We start from the raw sequence: 21,789 nt of genomic DNA, 5'->3' as shown, positions 1-21,789 counted from the left end.
ACACAACGTGATAGGCTACGTAACGATTTATGTAGCCTATCACGGCTAGATTTTCAAAGCCAGCCGTGATAGGCTACATAAATCTTTACGTAGCCTATCACGGCTGACTTTGAAAAAAAAAAAAAAAAAGCGCGTACGCAAATGGCGGCGCCCATGGGCACCGCCATTTGCGTTCCTTATTTGGGCACGGGTAGTCTACATAAAGATTTACGTAGATTACGGCGAAAATAAGGGCAACGCAAATAGACGTAGCCTATCACGGCTGACTTTGAAAATCTAGCCGTGATACGCTACGTAAATCGTTACGTAGCCTATCACTTTTTTTTTTTTTTTACAATTTACTTTTTTATTTCCCGGCCAGGGAGACGGGGCACTCCCCCCCGGCCAGAATTTTGGTGGGGAGGAATGGGGCACCTCCCCCCCGGCCTGAATTTTAGTGGGAGAAACGGAGCGCTTCCCCCCCCACACCGAAAACAGCTGCGGGACCAGGTAAGGGACTTTAGTCCATCCTTATCGCAGGGTCAGTCCTGGGCCCAGTACTCTTCAACATTTGTATTAATGACTTGGAGGAGGAGGTGCAGGGAATGCTGATCAAATTTGCAGATGACACAAAATTGGGCGGGATAGCTAACACCTTGGAAGACAGAAACAAAATTCAAAGTGATCTTGATAGATTGGAACGCTGGGCAGAAAACAACAGAATTAAATTTAATAGGGATAAATGCCAAGTTCTGCACCTAGGAAAAAGAAACCAAATGCACAGTTACAAGATGGGGGATACGTGGCTCAACAACACTACAAGCGAGAAGGATCTTGGAATTGTGGTAGATCACAAGCTGAATATGAGCCAACAACGTGATGCGGCTGCAAAAAAGGCAAATGGTATTCTGGGCTGCATTCATAGAAGCATACCTTCCAAATCCCGGGAAGAACTAGTTCCCCTCTGCTCAGCACTGGTTAGGCCTCATCTGGAGTACTGTGTCCAGTTCTGGGCACCGCACTTCAAGAAGAGCGCAGACAAGCTGGAGAGGGTTCAGAGGAGGGCAACAAAGATGATCAGGGGACTGGAAACAAAGCCCTATGAAGAGAGACTGAAAGAACAGGGCATGTTTAGCCTTGAGAAGAGAAGAGTGAGGAGCGATATGATAGCGCTCCTCAAGTACTTGAAAGGTTGTCACAGAGAAGAAGGCCAGGATCTCTTCTCAATCATCCCAGAGTGCAGGACACGGAATAATGGGCTCAAATTACAGGAAGCCAGATTCCGGCTGAACATCAGGAAAAACTCCCTGACTGTTAGAGCAATACGACAATGGAACCAATGACCTAGGGAGGTGGTGGGCTCTCCCACACTGGAGGCATTCAAGATGAGGCTGGACAGCCATCTGTCAGGGATGCTCTGCCTTGGATTCCTGCATTGAGCAGGGGGTTGGACTCAATGGTCTTGTAGGCCCTTTCCTACCCTACTATTCTATGATTCTATGAACTCAGACCCATCTGTGCACCATCAATATTTTTTGGGGGATGCCTTCATTGGGCCGCCACCACCACACTGCTTTCCTCCACACACTTTGATCCAAATTCCTAGCTGAAACCATCTGGCATGGTTCAGCCCAAATCCCTCGTACAGCCAGATCTCAGATACCCTAACATTAAGAGCCTTATCCTGCATTCATTCTAGGATATATAATGTTTTATTACTGACTTTACATTCTGAGCTCCAGTTAACTTTCTAAGCTAGATTTGGAGGGCTGATCGCATAATAAGTAAATTAACTATCCTACACCTGTAAAATAACCACTTTACTAATATGGTATCGGGCTCAAATTAAACAGAAGTCTAGTACATCTCATTTTTACAAAATGATGGACAGAATAACCGTATGATTTCTGAAGAAGCACTCCAAAGTTGGAGCACTCCGAATATCCTATACTCTGTGGGCAGACGCCCAGCAGAACAGAAGGAGCGACTGAGGCAATTTTTACCTTTCTGTTCTCCTTGTTGTCTTTTTTTTTAATCTGGACAGCTTTCTGAGCCCATCTAGAGAGGTCAGGCTGCTGGGGGCAGGACTGGGGCTACAGCAGCCACAGGATACTGTGTGGCCTGGCCTCCCCTCTCTCCTTCCTGCCAACGGAACATCCCCTTTTCCCTCCCCCCGAAGTCGCATTTGTGACCTCAGGAAGCAGCCACCGCAGTTCTTTCCATGGTGGCTGAGGGGGGCAGGGGCGAGTGGGGATAGGAACACTGGGTCCTCCCTGCATGGTCATAGCAGTATCTATGGCCTTGGGAGGGGGACTCTGAAAAATCCTATGGTCCCTGGGATGCTCTCCTAGGACCAGAGGATTGCACCTTAATTAGATGTAAAAAATACGAAATCTTATGGAGGATCATTTTTTATAGCAGGGATAGGCTATTTCAGTTCCATGTGGTGTTGTTTTAGCTAGAATTCCCATAGTCTACTGATATATTTTAAATAAATACAGTAGATCTGTGAGGCTTTTAACTCATGCACTTTCTCCTTCAACTCAAAGCCTCCCGGACGTATGACTAAAACTCCAATTATAAATGAGTAACATCTCCTTATAGTAGCTACTGTATCAACAACAGAAGTAACGGGTTATTACATTATACTTTTCACCATGTTGGAGCAATTTGGTTCCCATTATCTTGGATGTGCAGCAATTCATTTCTTCCCTATTCATTTTAATTGGGGTCTAATTGACCCCAATGGCATTTCAGTGAAGCTTTCCCATTTTAAAAACCCACACACACAAATTGTCAAAACTCCACCAAACAATCAACCCCATAATTACAGGATAAGAAATGGAACATGAAGAATCAAGTGTACCTCAAATGAGTCGGAAGGTTCCAATCTCATGGTCTCTCCACTGTCAAGTGACAGAAGTGAGAGGTAATTGACCTTCCAAGTAAGTGTTTCTCTTTACATATTCACTTGTCAGAACAGAACCATGCTTTCATTATTTCTTTTTAATTGGAAAACGGTCTGAGAAAATTAATCCCACCCATATTGCACACCTCCCAAATGAAGTCCCCTTTATCTCAGTTATCGGTATGTAGCAATCCAAAAGTCCAACAAGAATAGATAATTAACAGAGCTGTTCTGTTTGCCCTGTCGAAATTCTGCTGGCTGTTCCTTTTGGATTCTGCAACCATACAGCTCACAAATGAAAGCTGCAACGTAGTTACACCCAAAGCAAGCCGCAACATGACTACATCTTTGTTAGGCTCACTAACTTGAATAGACTCCCAGGCTTTCCTTTATGAACTCAGAGCAGTTGTACAAATGATTGCTGCTCCTTCCAAAAATGAAGTCTGTCCAGTCAGCTGTTTCAGTCCATAAAGACACACACCTCCTACACTCCTCCCATTCTTTCACAGGACTCCATGTTGTTTGCACATAGTAGCAGAGAAACACAGATAGACAGAGTCTCTCAAAGATTGCAGCAATTGGATTTTGCAGCCCTTTTTTCCTTGTGCAGGACAAGGCTTTGTACAATAATCCATTTGTTGGGATAATTACCGCAAGATTTGAAATAGTTGAATATCATTTGCTTTATGTGCTTAATTAAAACACGTGCTATATTGGCCTTGCTATGTTGCATAGGAACACAGGAAGCTCACACAAAGAAGTGATGTTCAATTACAGCCATAGAAAAAACACCAAAAACAGCTGCACAGACAGATATGGTTCCCAATGTGTTTCAACGGAACTCTTTGTCGAGGGGCAATTGTTATGCTTCTAACCAAAACTGCTTGGGACACTGTTTTGCCTGCTACAGCACATCTAAACCAGGAGTAGGCAGTGTGGTACCCATGGGCACCAATGCACTCCTGGACACCTTTTTTGGCATCCACCAAAGTGCCCAACCCTTCCCTGTTTTGTTTTGTTTTTAATAAAAAAACCCAATTTTCTTACCAACAGCTGGGATTGCTGTGAAATAGATTTCAGTTGGTGCCAGTATAGGCTGGTGGCTCCGATTTCAGTGGGGTTGTGGATATATTCTGGATTTCAGTCAAAACCAGCCAGAACTCTAAAGGACCTATCCAAGGTACTGAATCTATTTTGGTTATAAGGTTCAGCAGCTTGGATAGCTCCTTTAGAGTTCTGGCTGGTTCTGACTGAAACCAGGAAAGGATTCACAACTCCACTGAAATCGGCGCTTCCAGCCTCCACTGGTTGGTGCTGAAAACGGTGGGTTCAAAGGGGTTGTGTAGTGCGTTGGGTCTTAGACCCCACCTCTGCTTTGTACTCAGACTTTTGGACAGGTTACTTGTTCTTTGGTATGCTTCCCATGGCAGCCATTCTGTGGTGGGACCTAGGACAGCTGATCCAACGTCCCAATGAGCTCACAGCCCAAACAGGTTGCCTACCTCTGACTTAAATACATACTTTAAGATGAGACCAACAGTATTAGATTCCCAGTAGTGGCTAGCCAGCTGCAACTCCCCTGCTATTTGTCTCCAGTATTCAGAGGTGTACTGCCTCTGAACAAGGAGGTTCTTATTTAGGTATTATGGTTAGTAATTGCTGACCTGCTTCTCCTCCACAAATGTGTCTAATCCTTTTATTAAAACAAACCATAATGACCATCATCATATCCTGAGGTAATGAATTCCCTAACTATGCACTGGATTAAGAAGTCCTTTGGTCCTAAACGTATTGCCATGCTACAATGTAAAGTTCTTCGTGGACTGACACCCAGTTCCGATAATATGAAAAAGGGGAAGAGTTTTCTTTATCAAATCTTTCCACACCATTCATAGTTTTATAAGCTCTATCACAGCCTTCCCCAACTTGGTGTGCTCCAGATGTGCTGGACTACAATCCCCATCAGGTGTGCTGCAGTCCAGCACCAGATTGCAGAAGGCTTCTCTGCCATGTTTTATGTCCATTCCCAGCACTATTTATTTAGTGTAAAAAGCCTTAAGCTCCAACTCCTTGATCATTTTGGTTGCCCTTTTATATGTCTTCCCAGCTCTACAAGATCCTTTATGTGAGATGAGCAACTCAAACTAACTACACTATGCTAAATGTGACTACGCTATTTATGGAAAGGCATTCTGACCCTCGCTGTGTTGATTTTTAACCCCTTTCCTAGTGATTTCTAATGCAATGCCTTTCCACTTGCTGCCGCACACCAAGTTGACAGTTTATAGAGGAGCTATCCACAACTTCAAGATCTCTTTCCTTGGGTCTCTTTCAGACCACATCTGTGTGCATGTGAAATAAGAATAATTATAATTGGCAGGCCTCCCTTTACATTTAAATGAACCTTTCTCTGCCATCTTGTTGCCCATCCACCCAGTGTGCAGGGTTCTTTGCAGAGCTCGCCACACTCTGCTTCGGATTTCAGGATCCGGAAGAATTGGGTGTCGTCTGCAAATGTGGCCTCTTGCATAACCATTAAAGGTTGGCATTCTTCTGTGATGGCATAGCACTGCAGTCATGGAGCTGATGTGCCATTGGGGCCCACTACACACACAACTCCTAGCTGGCCCCGGAAGGAGGAAGAAGCTATGCCAGGGGCAGCCGACGTTGACTTGGCAGTCGGGCTGCCAAGTTCTGAACTGGCCCTTGGCTTGCAGCGATTAGCAGGCACTTCTTCTCCACAGAAATCCTTCACTTGAGGATTTCGGCAGATCGAGGGGCAGTCAAGGGTCCTGCAGTACTTCACGCCGGTCAGCGGGCAACCTGACAGCCAAGCCACCCCCCGAGCCAATTCCACGTGGAGGTCGCGGGTGCGCGCGTGCCGCCCCGCCCACCCTCACGGCCAAGACCGCACAACAGGGAGGAGGAAGGATCCGTGGCGGGATTGCTCAGCCGAGCGCGCCGCTTACCCCGTGTTGGGCAGCATGGCCAGGTCCGAAGGAGGCAAGGGGGGCACCGCCGGGCACGTAGCGGGGCCCAGGCCCGGGCGGGACGGGACGGCGCCTTGATGCTTCGCAAGGCCGCTCGGATTCCAGCGCCCGGCGTGGAATCTTCAAGTAGGGCAAAGGGCGCAACAATCGGATCGGGTCAGCCGGGCCTGCGCGGCGCCCCCTCCACGCCGCAGGCCCCGCCCCTTCCCCTACCCAGGCCCCGCCCCGGCCCAGGCGCCACGGAGTCTGATCTGTATGGCCAGCTCCTGACACGTGAGGCTCCCCCGCCCGGCGGAATGCGCCCTCGCCTCAGTCGACTCCTCCCCTCGCTCCGCGCGTCCGTAGCAACCGCCCGGAGCTCTACGGGGAACGCCGGCTGTCCTGGCCACGTGACCAGCTGAAGCCCCTCCCCCACATAGGCTCTCTGTGCCCCGCCCACTTTCCTTTTCCAGCCTGGCCGAGAGGGGCGGGGGAACGCGGAAGGTCAGTGTGGGGCGTCAGGCTGAGGAGGGGCGAGGAGGGAGCGGGCGTGTGGGGCTGGGGCGGGCCGCACCGGCGCTCGTCGGGCTGGGTTGCGTCTGTTTGGATTTGTTTCGTATGCCGTTTTTAAAAATGAATTATTGGGATGGAATCTGGCAAGTCAGTCCTTTAGAGCCCTTCTGTGTCGCGGTCTTCATCGCCAACTTACTGGATACATTGTAAAAAAAAACAAAACAGTAAATAAATGCTGGAGCTTCTGGGGTTCGATGTTCCCAATCTATCCTAGGTATGTTATTAGATCTTTGCCCTGAGTGACGTAACTTTAGAAGTCTCCTCCGATCTCCCATTGATAATAACCGTAGCCCGAAATGTAAGACAACGTAGGCTTGGCTGACTTCACGCACTTTGGGGCACAATCCACAGTTTTCTGTTTAAACAGAAAAAAAAACCCTACAACTCCCAGCATTCTCCAGCCAGCATGGCTGGTTGGGGAATGCTGGGAGTTGTAGGGCTTTTTTCCTACAACTTTTTCGGAAGATACCCTAGGATGTTTTTCCTACTATGCTGGGAATTGTAGCACTTTTATCTGTCTAAAGATGCATAGGATTGCGCATTATTTAATTTATATGCAGAGTACATCATGAGAAACGCCGGGTTGGATGAATCACAGGTCGGAATTAAGATTGCCAGGAGAATTATCAACAACCTCAGATACGCAGACGATACCACCCTAATGGCAGAAAGCAAAGACGATCTAAAGAGCCTCTTGTTGAGGGTGAAAGTGGAGAGCGCAAAAGCTGGTTTGAAACTCAACATTAAAAAAACGAAGATCATGGCATCTGGCCCATCGCTTCCTGGCATATAGAAGGGGAAGAAATGGAAGCAGTGACAGATTTTATTTTCTTGGGCTCCAAGATCACCGCAGACTATGACTGTAGCCATGAAATAAAAGACACTTGCTCCTTGGGAGGAAAGCTATGGCAAACCTAGACAGCATAGTAAGACGCAAAGACATCACCTTGCCGACAAAGATTCGTATAATCAAAGCTATGGTTTTCCCATGGCTGTGAGAGCTGGACTATAAGGAAGGCTGAGCGCCGAAGAATCGATGCTTTCGAACTGTGGTGCTGGAGAAGACTCTTACGAGTCCCCTGGACTGCAAGGAGGTCAAATCAGTCCATCCTAAAGGAAATCAACCCTGAGTGCTCATTGGAAGGACAGATACTGAAGCTGAAGCTCAAATATTTTGGCCACCTAATGCGAAGAGAAAACTCCCTGGAAAAGACCCTGATGCTGGGAAAGATTGAAGGCGAAAGGAGAAGGGGATGGCAGAGGATAAGATGGCTAGATAGCATCACTGATGCAATGAATATGGACTTGAGCACACTCCGGGAGAGAGCGCAGGACAGGAAGGCCTGGCATGCTATGGTCCATGGGGTCACGAAGAGTCGGACATGACTGAACAACAACAAAGTCCAAGCAGTTGAACTCAGTGGTGCTAAATATGCATAGGAACAGAGGCTGGGAGGCTGGCTTAACCGTGGGGGAATCCTTCACAGCAAAGAATGTGCAACAGACTAATCAACTACTACGCAAAGCGTCAGTCTTCCCTCTGCTGCAGTTTGAAGAAAATTTTAAACGAGATTCCACCTATATTTTGATTCCAAATTATATACCTGTGGCTGAAGCAATTCAGCATTGCTAGCATGAGCAAAATAAGGTCAGGTGTTGGGACTTATGGAGATCAGGGTCCTGCTTCTCTTCTAATTTGATTTCCTGAGGAGGAACTGAGATGTTGTGTAGGTTCACAGCTCTGATGTTACACTGCTCATGCAAAGAAATGACTTGTGTGACCAATTTTTTTTAGTGTGAAATGATCCTATGCATGATTAGACAGAAAAAAGTCCTACAACTCTCAGCATTCACCAGCCAGCCATGATGGCTGGGGAGTACTGGGAATTGAAGGATGTCTTTCTGCCTAAATATGCATAGGATTGCACCCTTAAGGAAGGTCAGCTGCCAGCATATTACTTTGATTTTGCCACCTCATATTTGCATTAAGAGCCCTTTATGCGAAACAGCCTTATCTGAAAAACCAAAGTTACTACATTGGAGGGAGACTTTTTTTGAGTATGGCAACCTCCCAGTTTTTTTTTCCCCACAAGGGCTGTTTCATACAGTTTGTTGCCCAGGGGATCATAAAATGGCAAATATCTGTCTCAAAATCAATGACCTGGCCATCCTTTCTGTGTACACCAGAGACTCGTACACACACAAAAAGTTTGGTATATTTTGATACATGTGATAGCTATAATATAAAGTTGCAAGAAATAATATATTTTAAAGTTAATTAAAATGTAGTTGTTTTGTGGTGGGATGCTGCTGCATAAGCACTGGAAATCTTAGAATTTCATCAGGCTGGCTGGGAAGAATTGACAACAGATTCTTTGCAAAAGAATAAGGTGACCAGATCTGAACATTCTCAAGCAGTTTAATCTTTTAGGGCGCAATCCTATCAAGATAGGCGGCCACCTCCGAACTCAGAGGTGACCGCCTATCCAAAGCAAGGCAGGAGCATCCCAGGGGATCGTTCTCTCTGCGGCTTTCCTGCCCTGCTATTTTCTGCTACACAGCCATTTTTGGCTGTCTAGCTGCGGGGGGCCTAACCGGGAGATGAGGCTGCTGAGACACAGAGCACATTGGATGTGTCGTACATGTAGCTCTGTTTTCCCCGCCCCAGAACGCCCTTTTCAGTCGCTCCATGCTCCTCTTCTCAGCGCGGAGGACAGGGCTTCTCCGCGCTGCCTCTGAGGCAGTGCAGACATGGGGGGAGGTCAGTTTTCCAGGAATTGTTCTCAGAAAACAGCATATCCTATGGCCCTCTAAACAGTGTCTAGTGGCCATAGGATTACTCCCTCTGCCAGTGGATCACAGACTCTCAAATACCATTCACCAGGACTTGTTGTCATTATATCCATACCACTTCATTTTTTATCTGGAGCTCTCCTACATCCTGCATACAACTTTTTTTTCCTTTAGCACTTGAAACAGAATCCCATTTTTTCTTCCAAAGCATAACTTTCATGCTGAGCAGCCAGTGAGATTCAGCAATACATTGTCAGAGAATGGGTGATGTGGTGAAATTTGAAAGATATATAGCATCTGTACAACTCCCACAGGCTTTTGAAAGAGCTGCAAATATTCAGGGTGTAAGAAACTCATAATGAATAATTAGCAGCCCCACATCACATCAGTGACTCACACTTGGAACAGGGATTAAAACACTTGGCATCTAGTTTTATTCTCATGCCACCAAAGTGCCAGTCTCAATGAAAGGCCAGAGAAAAGTACAGCAGAAACCTAGCTGCATCCACCGTTAATAATCTTTTTAGCTATAACTGTGTTGCAGCTAGCAATATGTACAAAAGCAATCCCATCCCTCTTCAACAGCTTGAAAGTAAGGTTCAAGGCTCTTCTGAATTGTTGAGACTGATACAAGGAAAATATTGCAAGCTTCTACTGTGTAGCACATTGTTAAGATTGGGAGACAACATTAATGTGTTTATTAGTGCGAGTAATACCATTCCCCCAGTGGCATCTGGGATAGGCTTCTGGGGCACAAACAGTGTTTCGGCAGACATTTCAAAAGCTACTAGCAATAACAGATGCCTCTTGTTTGAAAATAGGTGAGGAAAATCTAATGGTCTTGTCCTTTGAACCAGTTTAGGTGGTCAGGAAAAAGAGCTCACTACTGTTAAAAGGAACCTCAAGAACAAATCCTCTCGCAGTTCTCTATGTATAAAACATTTCATTATCTGAAAACATTAAGAACCAGTGTGGTATAGTAGAGAAAGTGTTGAACTTGGACCTGGGAGACTTGGGGTACATAAGAACATAAGAAGAGCCATGCTGGATCAGACCAAGGGTCCATCTAGTCCAATATTCTGTTCATATAGTGGCCAACCAGCTGTCAACGGGAAACCCATAAGCAGGACATGAGTGCAACAGCACCCTCCCGCCCACATTCCCCAGCACCTAATGTACATAGGCTTACTGCCTCTGACACTGGAGGTGGCATTGTGCTATCAGGACTAGTAGCCAGATGAGGTACTTCCAGCTGAGGCTTTTATGGTGCCATCGGCCTACTTCATATACAGAATTTCTTGAGGGATCCACATAACAATGTCTTCTGCTTGTAAACCCCCCCCCCCTTGTTTTCCCACTGCTTTTCCTGCCTTTTTTCTTTCTACGAAAAACCTGTCAAGGAAGAAATGATGAAATAGCTGAACAGTGACTGTTTGATCGTTAATGCAAGGGGCCATCCGTGTTGAACCACCCAGGGGTTTATACCTATGTGTGCTGGATGATCTTGAGCCAGTTGCTAGCTTTCAGTCCTACAGGGCTGTTGTAAGGATGGCATGGGATAATTCCTAGGCATAGAACCATAAACTCCTTATAAGAAGGGTGGGATAGAAAAGTAATCAATTAATGTTTCAGGACATGAAACCAAGTTCTTGTCCAGGCAATGAGTGAACTTGTGCTCCAACCACATATTTCCCTTGTGTGATAATCCTGAAGTTTTCCAGTAAGGTACAATAGTCCACATGTACTGGAGCCGGGAAAAGACTACTCTGGAGTAATAGCTATAATGTTGTTCATCCCTTTTTTAAAAACCAAGGTTAATAGGCACTCCAGAGGTGGAGAGGGGCTTCAAATAAATTTAAAAACAAAAGGCTCACAAAAAGGCAGCACCTTGGGACAAAGAAGCAGTGGCCATTTTCTCTTTGAGAACAGGGCTTTCCTTCATATCTGCCTCTTCAACTAACTGGAACTCAACAGGTCCCCTGTAAGGCAGAGAGCAGAATTAAAGGAGGAGGGGACTTTTTATGCGGTACCAACTAAACCTGAAAAGAGCTACCTGAATTACCATCTTAATACTATAATATATTGCAGATGTCTTCTCCACCATGGTTTCTATTAGCAGGACCTTTTTCTCCCCGCACCCCCCTTTTCTTTTCTTTTCTTTTCTTTTCTTTTCTTTTCTTTTCACATCACGCCTGAGAAAGAGTTGTACAAAATTTGAAAAAAATCATTGTATTGTGATGTTCCTCTTTAGGTTTTTTTTTTGCCTAATAGACCAAAACAGCTGCTTGTATTTGAGTCTGCCTGGCTCAGAGACAGTGGCAATACTATTCCCAGTATAACAGAAAGATGCCGTGCAGGCCCCAGATGGCAATTCTAGCTGTAACAAATTTTCTTTTAAACACCTAGGAATAAAAGCTTATGCCATACAAGTATAAGCCGTAATACATCTGTTAGTCTTAAGGTGCCATAATACTCTTTGCTAGTTTTGCTGCAACACAGACTGACAAGGCTACCCCTCTAGAACAAATAAAACACTTATTCTCTCTCTCTCTCTCTCTCTCTCTCTCTCTTCTCCATTTTTGTTGGACAGTGCTCGTCCCATGTGTGAGAAGAACTGTACTTAGCTGAGATGAGGAGGAGACATGCCATTCCTGTTTCCGCAAGCAGAGACAAGCCTGCTTTAGAGAACTCCTCTCTCTTGTTTGACCTCTAAGGGCTCTGATGGATTGACATCAAATGTTAAAAGGTCTAGCACATGTTAGGGTACAACAACGTAGACTTCAAAAGCATACAGTGATATAGATGTTCCAGTTTTCTAATGAAAATGGGGTCCATGATAAACAGAATGCTTTTTTGCAGAGTTTATGGAGGTGGGGGGAGGACCAGAGTTCGTGCGCAGATGATAAAATGTGCTGATTAACAAGTTTCTGTTGTATAAGCAAAGAAATGTCAAACATGCAACCTTCACAGCAATAAATTCTAGATAAGATTAGTCTGGGTAGGGAATAGTATCATCTTGACAGATAACTTACTTAAACAGCATTCTGGACTAGAAAAGGTCCAGCTTTTAAGCAAATTGTAAACATACCCTTTTGCTTCTGTTTGGAACCCTCCTAGATCCCTTTAAAATGGTAGCCATTATCTTTCTTTTTAGAGATCAGATTTCTTAAGAGAGCAATAAATATGCAAATGTAGGTGACAAACAATAAAAGCAGTTTCATGGCATGCAGCCTCAAGGTGGGAAAAACACAGAGCACAAATATAAGTGTATTTTAGGAGTGTCTTCACACGCAGCTTTTATCCTGCTATTGAGATTGGTTACTCATGGAAGTTTGCAGGTTCTTTAGATGGTGTTGTTAACCTCCAGGGTGTCTCCTGTGCTAAATGACCTTTATTCTGTTTTAAGGAGATAGGAGATAATGAGCTGTCAAATTACAGCTCTTGAGTTCCCTCCTGAAAAAAGGAAAACTCACAATAAGAGGAGCTCAACTAATGAAACATGTGGAAGACTCAGATAAGGGGGGAAAGCGGGGGCGGGGAAGCACATGTAAGCAGAGTCTATTGTGATCCTGCATTTAAAATGGAAGCAGAAAGCCCCGTTTTAAATGTAGGGTTTTAGGCTGGTGTAGAGATGCTAAAAGTATGTAAACATGTATCTTCAGTAGGTTGTCCCCATAGTATATATGCACACACTAAATATCTCATTGGACGAAAAATATACATGCCCCTTCTTGTGTTTTGGAATGTGAAATAATACAACTGCAAATTTTTAGCTAGGGATAGTCGCAGCCTGTTGTCTGGGTCACATGGAACAGGCAAAAAACACAGCAGAAGGAATCTTGCCACCCCAAGCAATTGCTTAAGCGGCTTGGTGGTTAAGCCAGCCTTGGTGGAAGGCAGCTGAGCTGTCCTGTATCTGTGTACAATGTTAAATATACTGCATGCCTTTGGATGAAAGAATTATTAACCACATACTGAAGTGTTTGGATATTGAAGAAGACATTAAATGTTATGGATGTAGTGGACATTACATTTGGCCTGAGTCACAAAAAGTGTGGCGAAACTGATAATCAGATAATGACTTTTTCTTGTAAAAACAAAACAAAACCTAATACAAACTTGAGTGTGGATCTGTAACTTGAAACTGAAAGGCATAAAACCAGAGAAAAGGGAGATACCTCCTAATAATTAATAAATGCCAGTAGGGAAGCCATTATTCTCTCCAGCCTGCTGCTATACACAATTGATTTCATCAATAAGCCCCAGCACGATATGCATTAGAAAGCTATCCGTGCACACTTGGAGTGTTTTATTAACAGCCTGAAGACTGTACTTGCTACCTGACAAGTGTTCCAGCTTTCTCACAATGAACGCTCTGCTGTGGCTTACCAAGCTAAGGTCATTTTTGCACTGCAGGGGTGGGAAACCTGTAGCCTCCAGGTGTTGTTGGACTTCAACACCTATCAGCCCCAGCCAGCATGGCCAGTGATCAGGGCTGATGGAAGTTGTAGTCCCAACAGCATCTGGAGGGCCATAGGTTCCCCACTCCTGCTTTACAGGTCAATCTTTTGGAAAGATCAGTGATTTGTTCAGGAAGGGGTGGATTGGATTCATGGAGCAGGGAAGGGATCTGGAATGCATCATGCCATTCCATATTAGAGGGGGATGAAATCAGTTACATTTAACATAATAGCTACTTTTCCATGATGGGTATAGTGCCCTAAAGTGGATATAATAATAAAATTGACAAAACTGTTCTAAACAGTTTCAGTCAAATATTCAGGTTATCCTTTCCTTCTGTGAACCAAGCAGTTTGTGGCTTGCTGATGAACATCTTCCTTCAGTCAGTACTCAGTAAATTTTAAAACTGCGTTGTTCTTATCATCTGTATATTGTCCCTGACTCTATCTCTTTGTACTTTCTAGCAAGGTCAAAAACCCAGGGTGAGGTTTTGCAGATAGGAACATGTTTGATTCCTAGTGGCTCTTATAAGTTCTAGGACGCAAAGTAAGGTTTCAAAATGGCTGTAGGAGGGTGTAATGTGCTCCCCACCTGCAAATCTGGGGTCACTAGATGACACCCCCACTTCTCAAGAATCATGTTCCTGAATATATTTTGCTTTCTCCAGTAGAGGTGAATGGCTGTCTTTTGCCACTATGGGAAATGCAAAGTGCTGCATGGAGATACTACGGAGAAAATCTCTTCCACTTTCCACCCAACCATTAATTTCACCATACTACATCTAACAGGAATACATACAGCAGTATATGGAACTTAATGCTTTAGAGAAAGGCACAAAAAAGCTACAGTTCGAAGCCACCCCCTTGCCTATATAAAGATAGCGTTACCACTATCTGAATTTTACATGTTGTGTTGCACCTATAATTATCACTTAGCTGCCCTTTGTGCAAATAGGCTATTGATTTCTTTTATTGTTTTGGTCTTGGATTAAAGGAAACTACACACTACAAGGCCAACACAAGGTTTTGAATGCAAGTTTGTGGGTGTCATTTACAGGGGGAATTGGTGGACAGGAAAGGAGTGCTTAAGTAAACCTTCCCTAGCCTGATGCCTTGTAGTCCAACAGATCTAAATTCCTATCATCCCTGGCCAGCATAATTCTCCACTGCTTTTCCTCTGCCGTATTCCCATGAAGACATTTTTTCTACTAACCAGGCTCATTTCGAATCTCAGACCCCAGCTGGGGACTATTTTTTGCCTTCTCCTCCTAGCACCCCCATCCCACCCCCCAGGCTAGCACGTGGAGATTCTGAGACTGGAAATAAAGCTGGCTGGGTGAAAATCAGTGGGCCCAGGAAGGGCTGAGCACTCCCTCCTCTTGCGTGCCAACCAGTTCTTCCCTGCAAATCTTCCCCTTGCTTTTGTGACATCTCAGCAAATGTAAGTTTCGTAATATGAGCTTGCCCAAGTAACGCGTAGTTCTGTCCTGAGTTGTTAACGCATCACATGAAATACTCATTTAATCAAGCTCTAAATAGTAACCTCTCATATTAGTCTAACATTTTATAGTCAATTTCAAATGACAAAAACAGCTGCAAATTAGCCATTATCAGCAGATGGTTTTAGTTTTTCGTTAAATACCATAATCCTGTAAACAGGAACTCAGTTCAGGGTTTGCTTTCTATGCTTCCTACTTCATTTGAATATAGTGGTCCAACCCCTTAATGTCAGCATAATGAAGATATCTCTTAATATCAAGAGTTAAACCTTTAATTCTTCCTACCTATCTTAAGCACACGCGCACACACACACACACACGTATTATACACATATACCAATCATGCTTGCAGATTAACATGTTTCAAAGAAATCAGAAGCATCATTCCCAATGACAGCCAAAAGGATCATGTATCTATGGCTAAGAAGCTGAAATAATATTAAGTGTCTGCCATATGTTCTTTCTCCTCCACTCTAGAAATTAAGGTAGCCCATCTGCTAAACTATTTTGCTTCCATTGGGAAAACACATTATTTTGCTCACAGATATTACGTTGAAGTGTTAGCATATCCTGAATTTTTTTTTTTACAGTCCTAAGCAACAGTAGCAGCACCCACTCACTGAGCTCAAGTATAACAAAATGCACCTCAAGTTATATCCAGAGCATAACACTTCCACAAAAAGGAACCACCATGCTGAGAATCGCAACGCAGGCCCGTCATGTCAGTGTCAGCTCTGAACGTTAGGCCAGGGGTTTTCAAACTGTGCTTCAGAGAACTTTGGAGTTCCTTGAAAGCTTATCAGGATAGGGGTCCTTCACTGTAAAGCTCAGTAATGGCAGACAAGCTTCCATTAAAGCTTGCTCACCCTTATTCTCATTCCCTGTTCAGTGTGCCATAGTATTCACTCTCATTTTGCATTGGTTAACTATGAGGCCAAACAGGCCTGGCAAGCACTCAGTGTGAACTATCTGTGCACATAAGATGTGCCAGAATCTTCTACAACAGGGCTTCTCAAACTTTCTACCCCCTGAGCCCCGTTGACAGAGCTCAAAATGACTGAAGCCCACCAGTCACAAAATGGTAGTGAGCCAATCACAAAATGGAGGCAGAGTTTGTCATCAACTGGCAATTACTGATAAAAATTTTATATTTATACACAATCCCTCTTTTGAAGTTGTTACATTCTTTGCCATAGCAATTTCCTTGTAACGGTGTGCTATAATTCAGCTTTCCTCAAATTAAGTACAGGCATTGGATCTGGAGGTATCATGACTTAGCCTCTTCATTTCAAGCAGAAGATCTAGAGGGGTTCTTCACACAGAGCTTTTATCCTGCTATTGAGATTGGTTACTCATGGAAGTTTGCAGGCCCTTTAGAAGACATCATCAGCCTCCAGGGCATTTCCCTCACTAAATGACCTTTATTCCATTTTTTAAAAGATTGGAGATAATGAGCTATCCAATTACAGCACTTGAGTTTCCTCTGTGAAAAGAGAAAACCCCCAATAAGAGGAGTTAGACCACAGCACCATCTAGCGGCTGTGTAAGGAAACATATGGAAGATCAGATAAGGGGGGAAAGGAAGCGCGTGCAATGGGAGTCCATTGTGATCCTGCATTCAAAATGGAAGCAGAAAGCCCCGTTTTAAATGCAGGATTTCAGGCTATTGTAGAGATGTTCAGATGGATATGTGGATGGGTTTTTATTCTATATTGTTTTCCCCCATCCTCCAACATGCCTCTCATAGTATTCTTACTTTGAGTTTCTTTCATTCCTTCCTCCTTCTGGAGGTACTGGGTGAGCTGCAGCACTGAGGCTCACCTGAATGAGGGCTGAGTCCCACTGGTGGTCCCCAGGCCACAGCTGGAAAGATTCTGCTCTACAGCAAACAGCAGCCTTCCTCTGCCTGGTGCCCTTGGACAGCATCATTCCCAGCACCAGCTCGGAGTGCTGGAACGTGCCATTCAAGACCTCTGGAGGGCATCAGGTTGGGGAAGGCTGACATACAATGTTCTGCAGCAGACATGCAGGGATTCCTAAACAGGCAAGTCTGGTTCGCATATAATGCTAACCCATGGTATGGGTTGTTGAATTCTGGATTCTTGTGATATGTGAATGCAACTGCACTAACAAACCATGATTGTTGACCACAGACAACCCAGGAAGAGAACCTACAGTTTGTTGTTGGGTTGTGAAGTCTTGATTATTTAAACCATGGGTTATTGTTACGTGTGAGCCCAGAACTGTGGGTTGTTTGTGGGTTGTTTTGCCAGGCTACAGAGGCAGCAAGCAAGACCGGAAAAAGAAAAAGCTGGTCTACATGCTAGTACTACAGTGCCACAAAGGCATTCTGGATACAGAGAGGAAGCAGGTGAAGAAAGAGGAAAACAAACAACCCAGGGATTGAGAAAACAAACCATCATTTGTTTAATCATCTGCCAGACAAGCCATGGGCAGGGCAACAAACCATGGGTTAAGTCAGGGGTCCCCAACCTTTTTGGAAGTGTGGGTACATTTGGGAATTTGAGAAACTGCTGTGTGCACCATCACAAAATGGCTCCCAGGGAGGATGTGACTTGTCACATAATGGCTGTCATGAGAGCCTGGCTAATCAAAAGAGGTGAAGGGAGAGAAACAGTGAGGAAAGGGATTGGGTGGAGAGGAAATGGCAAGGATAGGTGTGGAAAGCTAGAGAGTGAGCAAAGAGGAAAGGTCTGTGTGGATGGAAGAAGACTGAGCAGGGCCAGGAAGCAACTCTTTCCTTCCTGCCCACTGAACAGCCAATCAGTGGCAGGTTCAGGAACAGGGAAGAGAACCTATCACCCTCACATTTTCCAAGATTTTTTAAATTAAAAAATAAAATTTTAGATGGGGCAGGGAGTAGAGAGCTTTGTGGGTGCCACTGGAAGTTCCAGTGGGCTCTGCATTGGAGACTCCTGGGTTATATAAACCATGGGTTAGTGTTATGTGCAAACCAGGCTAATAGGAAAGGGTTCCCAGAACATAGGAAGTTCAGAAGCCATGGCATTAATTAAACAAAAGAATGCAATTAGTGCTGAATAAAACATGTTTCTTATGTTATGTATCATATTGTATGTTTGTACACAGTTACGTCCAGAACATTGCATGCTTACACGCAGTAGCCATTTTTAACCCTGCACATTAACTTTTTCCAATAGTTTTGTATGCTAGTAGAGCCTTAGCGGGGCCGCGGTGGCTTAGTGGTTAAGACGCTAAACTGCAGACTGGAAGGTCGGCAGGTCAGCAGTTCGAGACCCGAGTGCTGCGTGACGGAGTGAGCTCCTGTCTTCAGTTCCAGCTTCTGCCAACCTAGCAGTTCGAAAGCAAGAAATTGCAAGTAGATAAATAGGTACCGCCTCGGCGGGAAAGGTAACAGCATTCTGTGCGCCTCGGTGTTCAGTCATGCCGACCACATGACCACGGAAGCGTCTTCGGACAGTGCTGGCTCTTCGGCTTAGAAACGGGGATGAGCACCGCACCCTAGAGTCAGACACGACTGGTTGGGGACACCTTTTTTTTTTAGAGCCTTAGCTTCTATGATACATGTATGATGGTAGCAGATCCATCTGTTTAAACCAGAGGTGGGCAACTTGTGGCCTTCCAGATGTTATTTAAGCACTATGCCAATGATTTAAACCCAATCTACTCTCAGGTAGAAAACAAGGTGGGTTGGGTGTTCCCATTAAAAGAGCGATAGGGTTGTGTAACTGAGAGGTGCTGAATCCTCCCCTAGTCCACTGCTTTCCTCATCACAGTCTTATTCCACGGCACTTTTCTCCCAGCCAGGCTCACTTGTTGTATCAGAAACCAATGGAGAGAAAAATGTCATCAAAGAACAGACTGTAGTGAGGTAAGCCACAGGTGGGTGGAGAGTTTAACACCACCCACCCTGTCCCATGCTCCTTTTTTAGTCTTAAAATTGGACTCCCTCCATCCCCTTCTCCATAGCACAAGCAGATTCAGTTTTAAACTCTTGGATCTGCTGCCGTCACATTTTACTTGAGCCTAAGAGAATCAGCCATGAACAAGGAAATCTCCAGTTCAAATGTCACCTCTGCCATGAGCTTTTTAGGAGGAGTTGGGCAAGCTGCTCTCTTTTAGACTCCCCTCTGCAATGTGGGGATAATAATATTTATGTACTTTATTGTACAGCAAAGTTAAGAGAATACATTTGAAGCAAAGTATACATGCCTAAATATTACTATTAGTACTTTGCCATGATTGGTTATATATGGCAGCCAGTTTTAATGCTGTACATGAAAATGCATATACTTTTTCATTCAGAAGCAAAGAAATGCAAGGGCAATTGAGATGACAGAAGGAAGAGAAAAAGCCAAACTCTCAGTAAAGTGATAAACAGGAGTTGGATTGGGGCCTGATTTGCTTGAAATCCACAATGTTTTAAATTGTGGAATCCACAACTTAAAAATCCATATTAGGGTAATTATTAGGGCAACTCAAAGGTCACAAAAATGTGCACCCTTTTGAGATCTCCAGATCCCTTCATCAGGCAAGATGTTACAAAATGCAAGTGTGGAGAAGGAGAAAATGCGAAGAGAAAAAGGCTAACGTCATGTTGCTCCCATGATGTCGGCATGTTCAGAGTCTTCTCAGAGGTAAAGCTACCCAATTTGCCTTCTATTGACTTTTTTTTTTTAACCTAGTTCAACATCTAAAATTATCTCCAGCTTTGTTAATATAAAAACAGTTTAGTTTTTCTCTACTTCTGTTTACTACCTACCAAGAAATAGGTGTGTTTTGAGTAAGGATGGAAATAGTTCCTTCCAACTAACTACAGGATTTTAAATTTTAAGAAATGGGGGAATCAACCATTGTTTGTTCGTTGTTCCCAGCACTCTTAAGGGCAGTCCCAAGTGCAACCTGAAATTATCACATCACCCAGTAGAGCCTAATTTGCATGTTTGTAGCCCCCTCCTCCCTGCCTTTCATCTTAAGAGACCTCGTGACTTCAGTGTCAGGTCAGCCTTTTTTTCCCTGCCATCCCCCACCCTGGATGGTTTTTGTAGCATCTTGCCTGATGAAGAAATCTGGATATCTCAAAAGCTTGCACATTTTTTTGTTGAGTTGGCCTAATACAGATATTACCGTAATAGGGGTTTTGGCTTTTTTTTTTTTAATGGCCCAGCATGGCTACCTTTGCTTTTGGCATAAACAAATTTATGGGGTTGATATGAACCTAGTTAAGCTGACAAAATTAAGTCTCATTTCTCTCTCTTCACAAAACAGCCTTATTTTTCTCAGTACGGGAGGGGGGGGAACCAGTATAGCATGAACTCAATTTTTTTTTAATGGTCTTGAGTAAAATTAAATTCATAAAAATATATAAAGCACTTCAAATAAGGAGAAATAGTCAAATGTTATGTAGGGGGCTTTGAGCCAGGCAGTAGTACTGTAGGAAAGGCATAGAAAGAATCCAGTTGAGACACATCTGACAATAATAATTTTCAGCACAGCACTAGCCTGGGTAGAGGTTTGCTGCTAGTAGCAGCCAGTCCAGGGGAAGGAAGTGTTAATTAATGTTCTATTACATCCTCACATTCCAATGCGCCAGTGAATGAGAATTAGTTGTTGATGCAAGACAGCAAATGCAGGCAGGAGGTCAGCCAGAAATGTTCAGTTTCTTAATTTGGCCATTTGTCTCAACTTCCGGTCTGGTATGTGTTGTCGAACTGCTTGTGTCCATGGTGTTCTGGCTCCAGGAGGAAATTACCAGGAAGAAGAGTACCTGACCATTATGCTTTCTCCACCTCTTTGCACTCAAATGACAGTAGTGTGAATTTTCCCAAAGCTGCCATCTTTGCCTTGAGACAGACTTATTTTTCAAGAACACTGAAGCTGGTATGAAGTTGACTGCTGAGCTGCTTATCAGACCAAGGAGGTACATAACCCAACAATGATAAGTAAGGGAATCCAAGATAGGTGTGAGTTTTTAAAAAAGGAAATTCTAAAGGCACAATTCCAACAAGAATAAAAGGTGGAAGACAACAGAAGAAGCCAATGTGGCTTCACAAAAAGCATAGAGATGACCTGAAAACAAAAAAAGCACACATATAGGAAGTGGAAGGAAGGACAAGCAACAAAGGAAGAGTACAGGCAGGTAGCACAGAATTGCAGGGATGGTGTCAGGAAAGCTAAAGCTGAGAACGAGCTGAGATTAGTGAGGGATGCTAAAAGCAACAAAAAGGCTTTCTTCAGATGCGTGCATAGTAAAAGACAGAGGAAAGAAATGGTGGTTCAACTATTAAATAAGGATGGCAAAATGATATCAGATGACAAAGAAAAGACAGAAGTGCTCAATTCCTACTTTGGCTCAGTCTTCTCCCAAAAGAGGGTCTATGACCCCCCTGGCAAAGGCCAAGTACAGGCTGAAGGGACAGGATTACAGCTTGAGATCGATAGGCATATGGTCAAGGAACACCTAATTACTTTGAATGAGTTCAGATCTCCAGGGCCAGATGAACTGCATCCTAGAGTAACAAAGGAACTGGCAGAAGAGCTCTCAGAACCACTGTCTATTCTCTTTGAGAAATCATGGAGGACGGGTGAAGTGCCAGATGACTGGAGGA

General features: G+C 44.2%; 1 protein-coding gene across 3 annotated transcripts in view; it reads right to left on the bottom strand.

The window, feature by feature from the left end:
- Positions 1-6,085, bottom strand: part of HSDL2 (hydroxysteroid dehydrogenase like 2) — an 86,833-nt gene extending 80,748 nt beyond the window's left edge. For all 3 annotated transcript variants that reach the window (XM_084834714.1, XM_084834713.1, XM_084834711.1), the window contains exon 1: positions 5,857-6,085. In XM_084834714.1, the coding sequence (XP_084690840.1) occupies positions 5,857-5,873 (17 nt within the window). In that variant the 5' untranslated portion in view covers positions 5,874-6,085. The remainder of the gene's footprint in view (positions 1-5,856) is intronic.
- Between the last annotated feature and the right edge of the window lie 15,704 nt (positions 6,086-21,789).

Source organism: Heloderma suspectum, chromosome 2, assembly GCF_057233095.1.
Source record: "Heloderma suspectum isolate Gila_16-S chromosome 2, 16-S_ref, whole genome shotgun sequence".
NCBI classification, from domain to species: Eukaryota; Metazoa; Chordata; class Lepidosauria; order Squamata; family Helodermatidae; genus Heloderma; species Heloderma suspectum.
The sequence above is the reverse complement of the archived record's forward strand: the minus strand, read 5'-3'. Positions and strand labels throughout refer to the sequence as shown.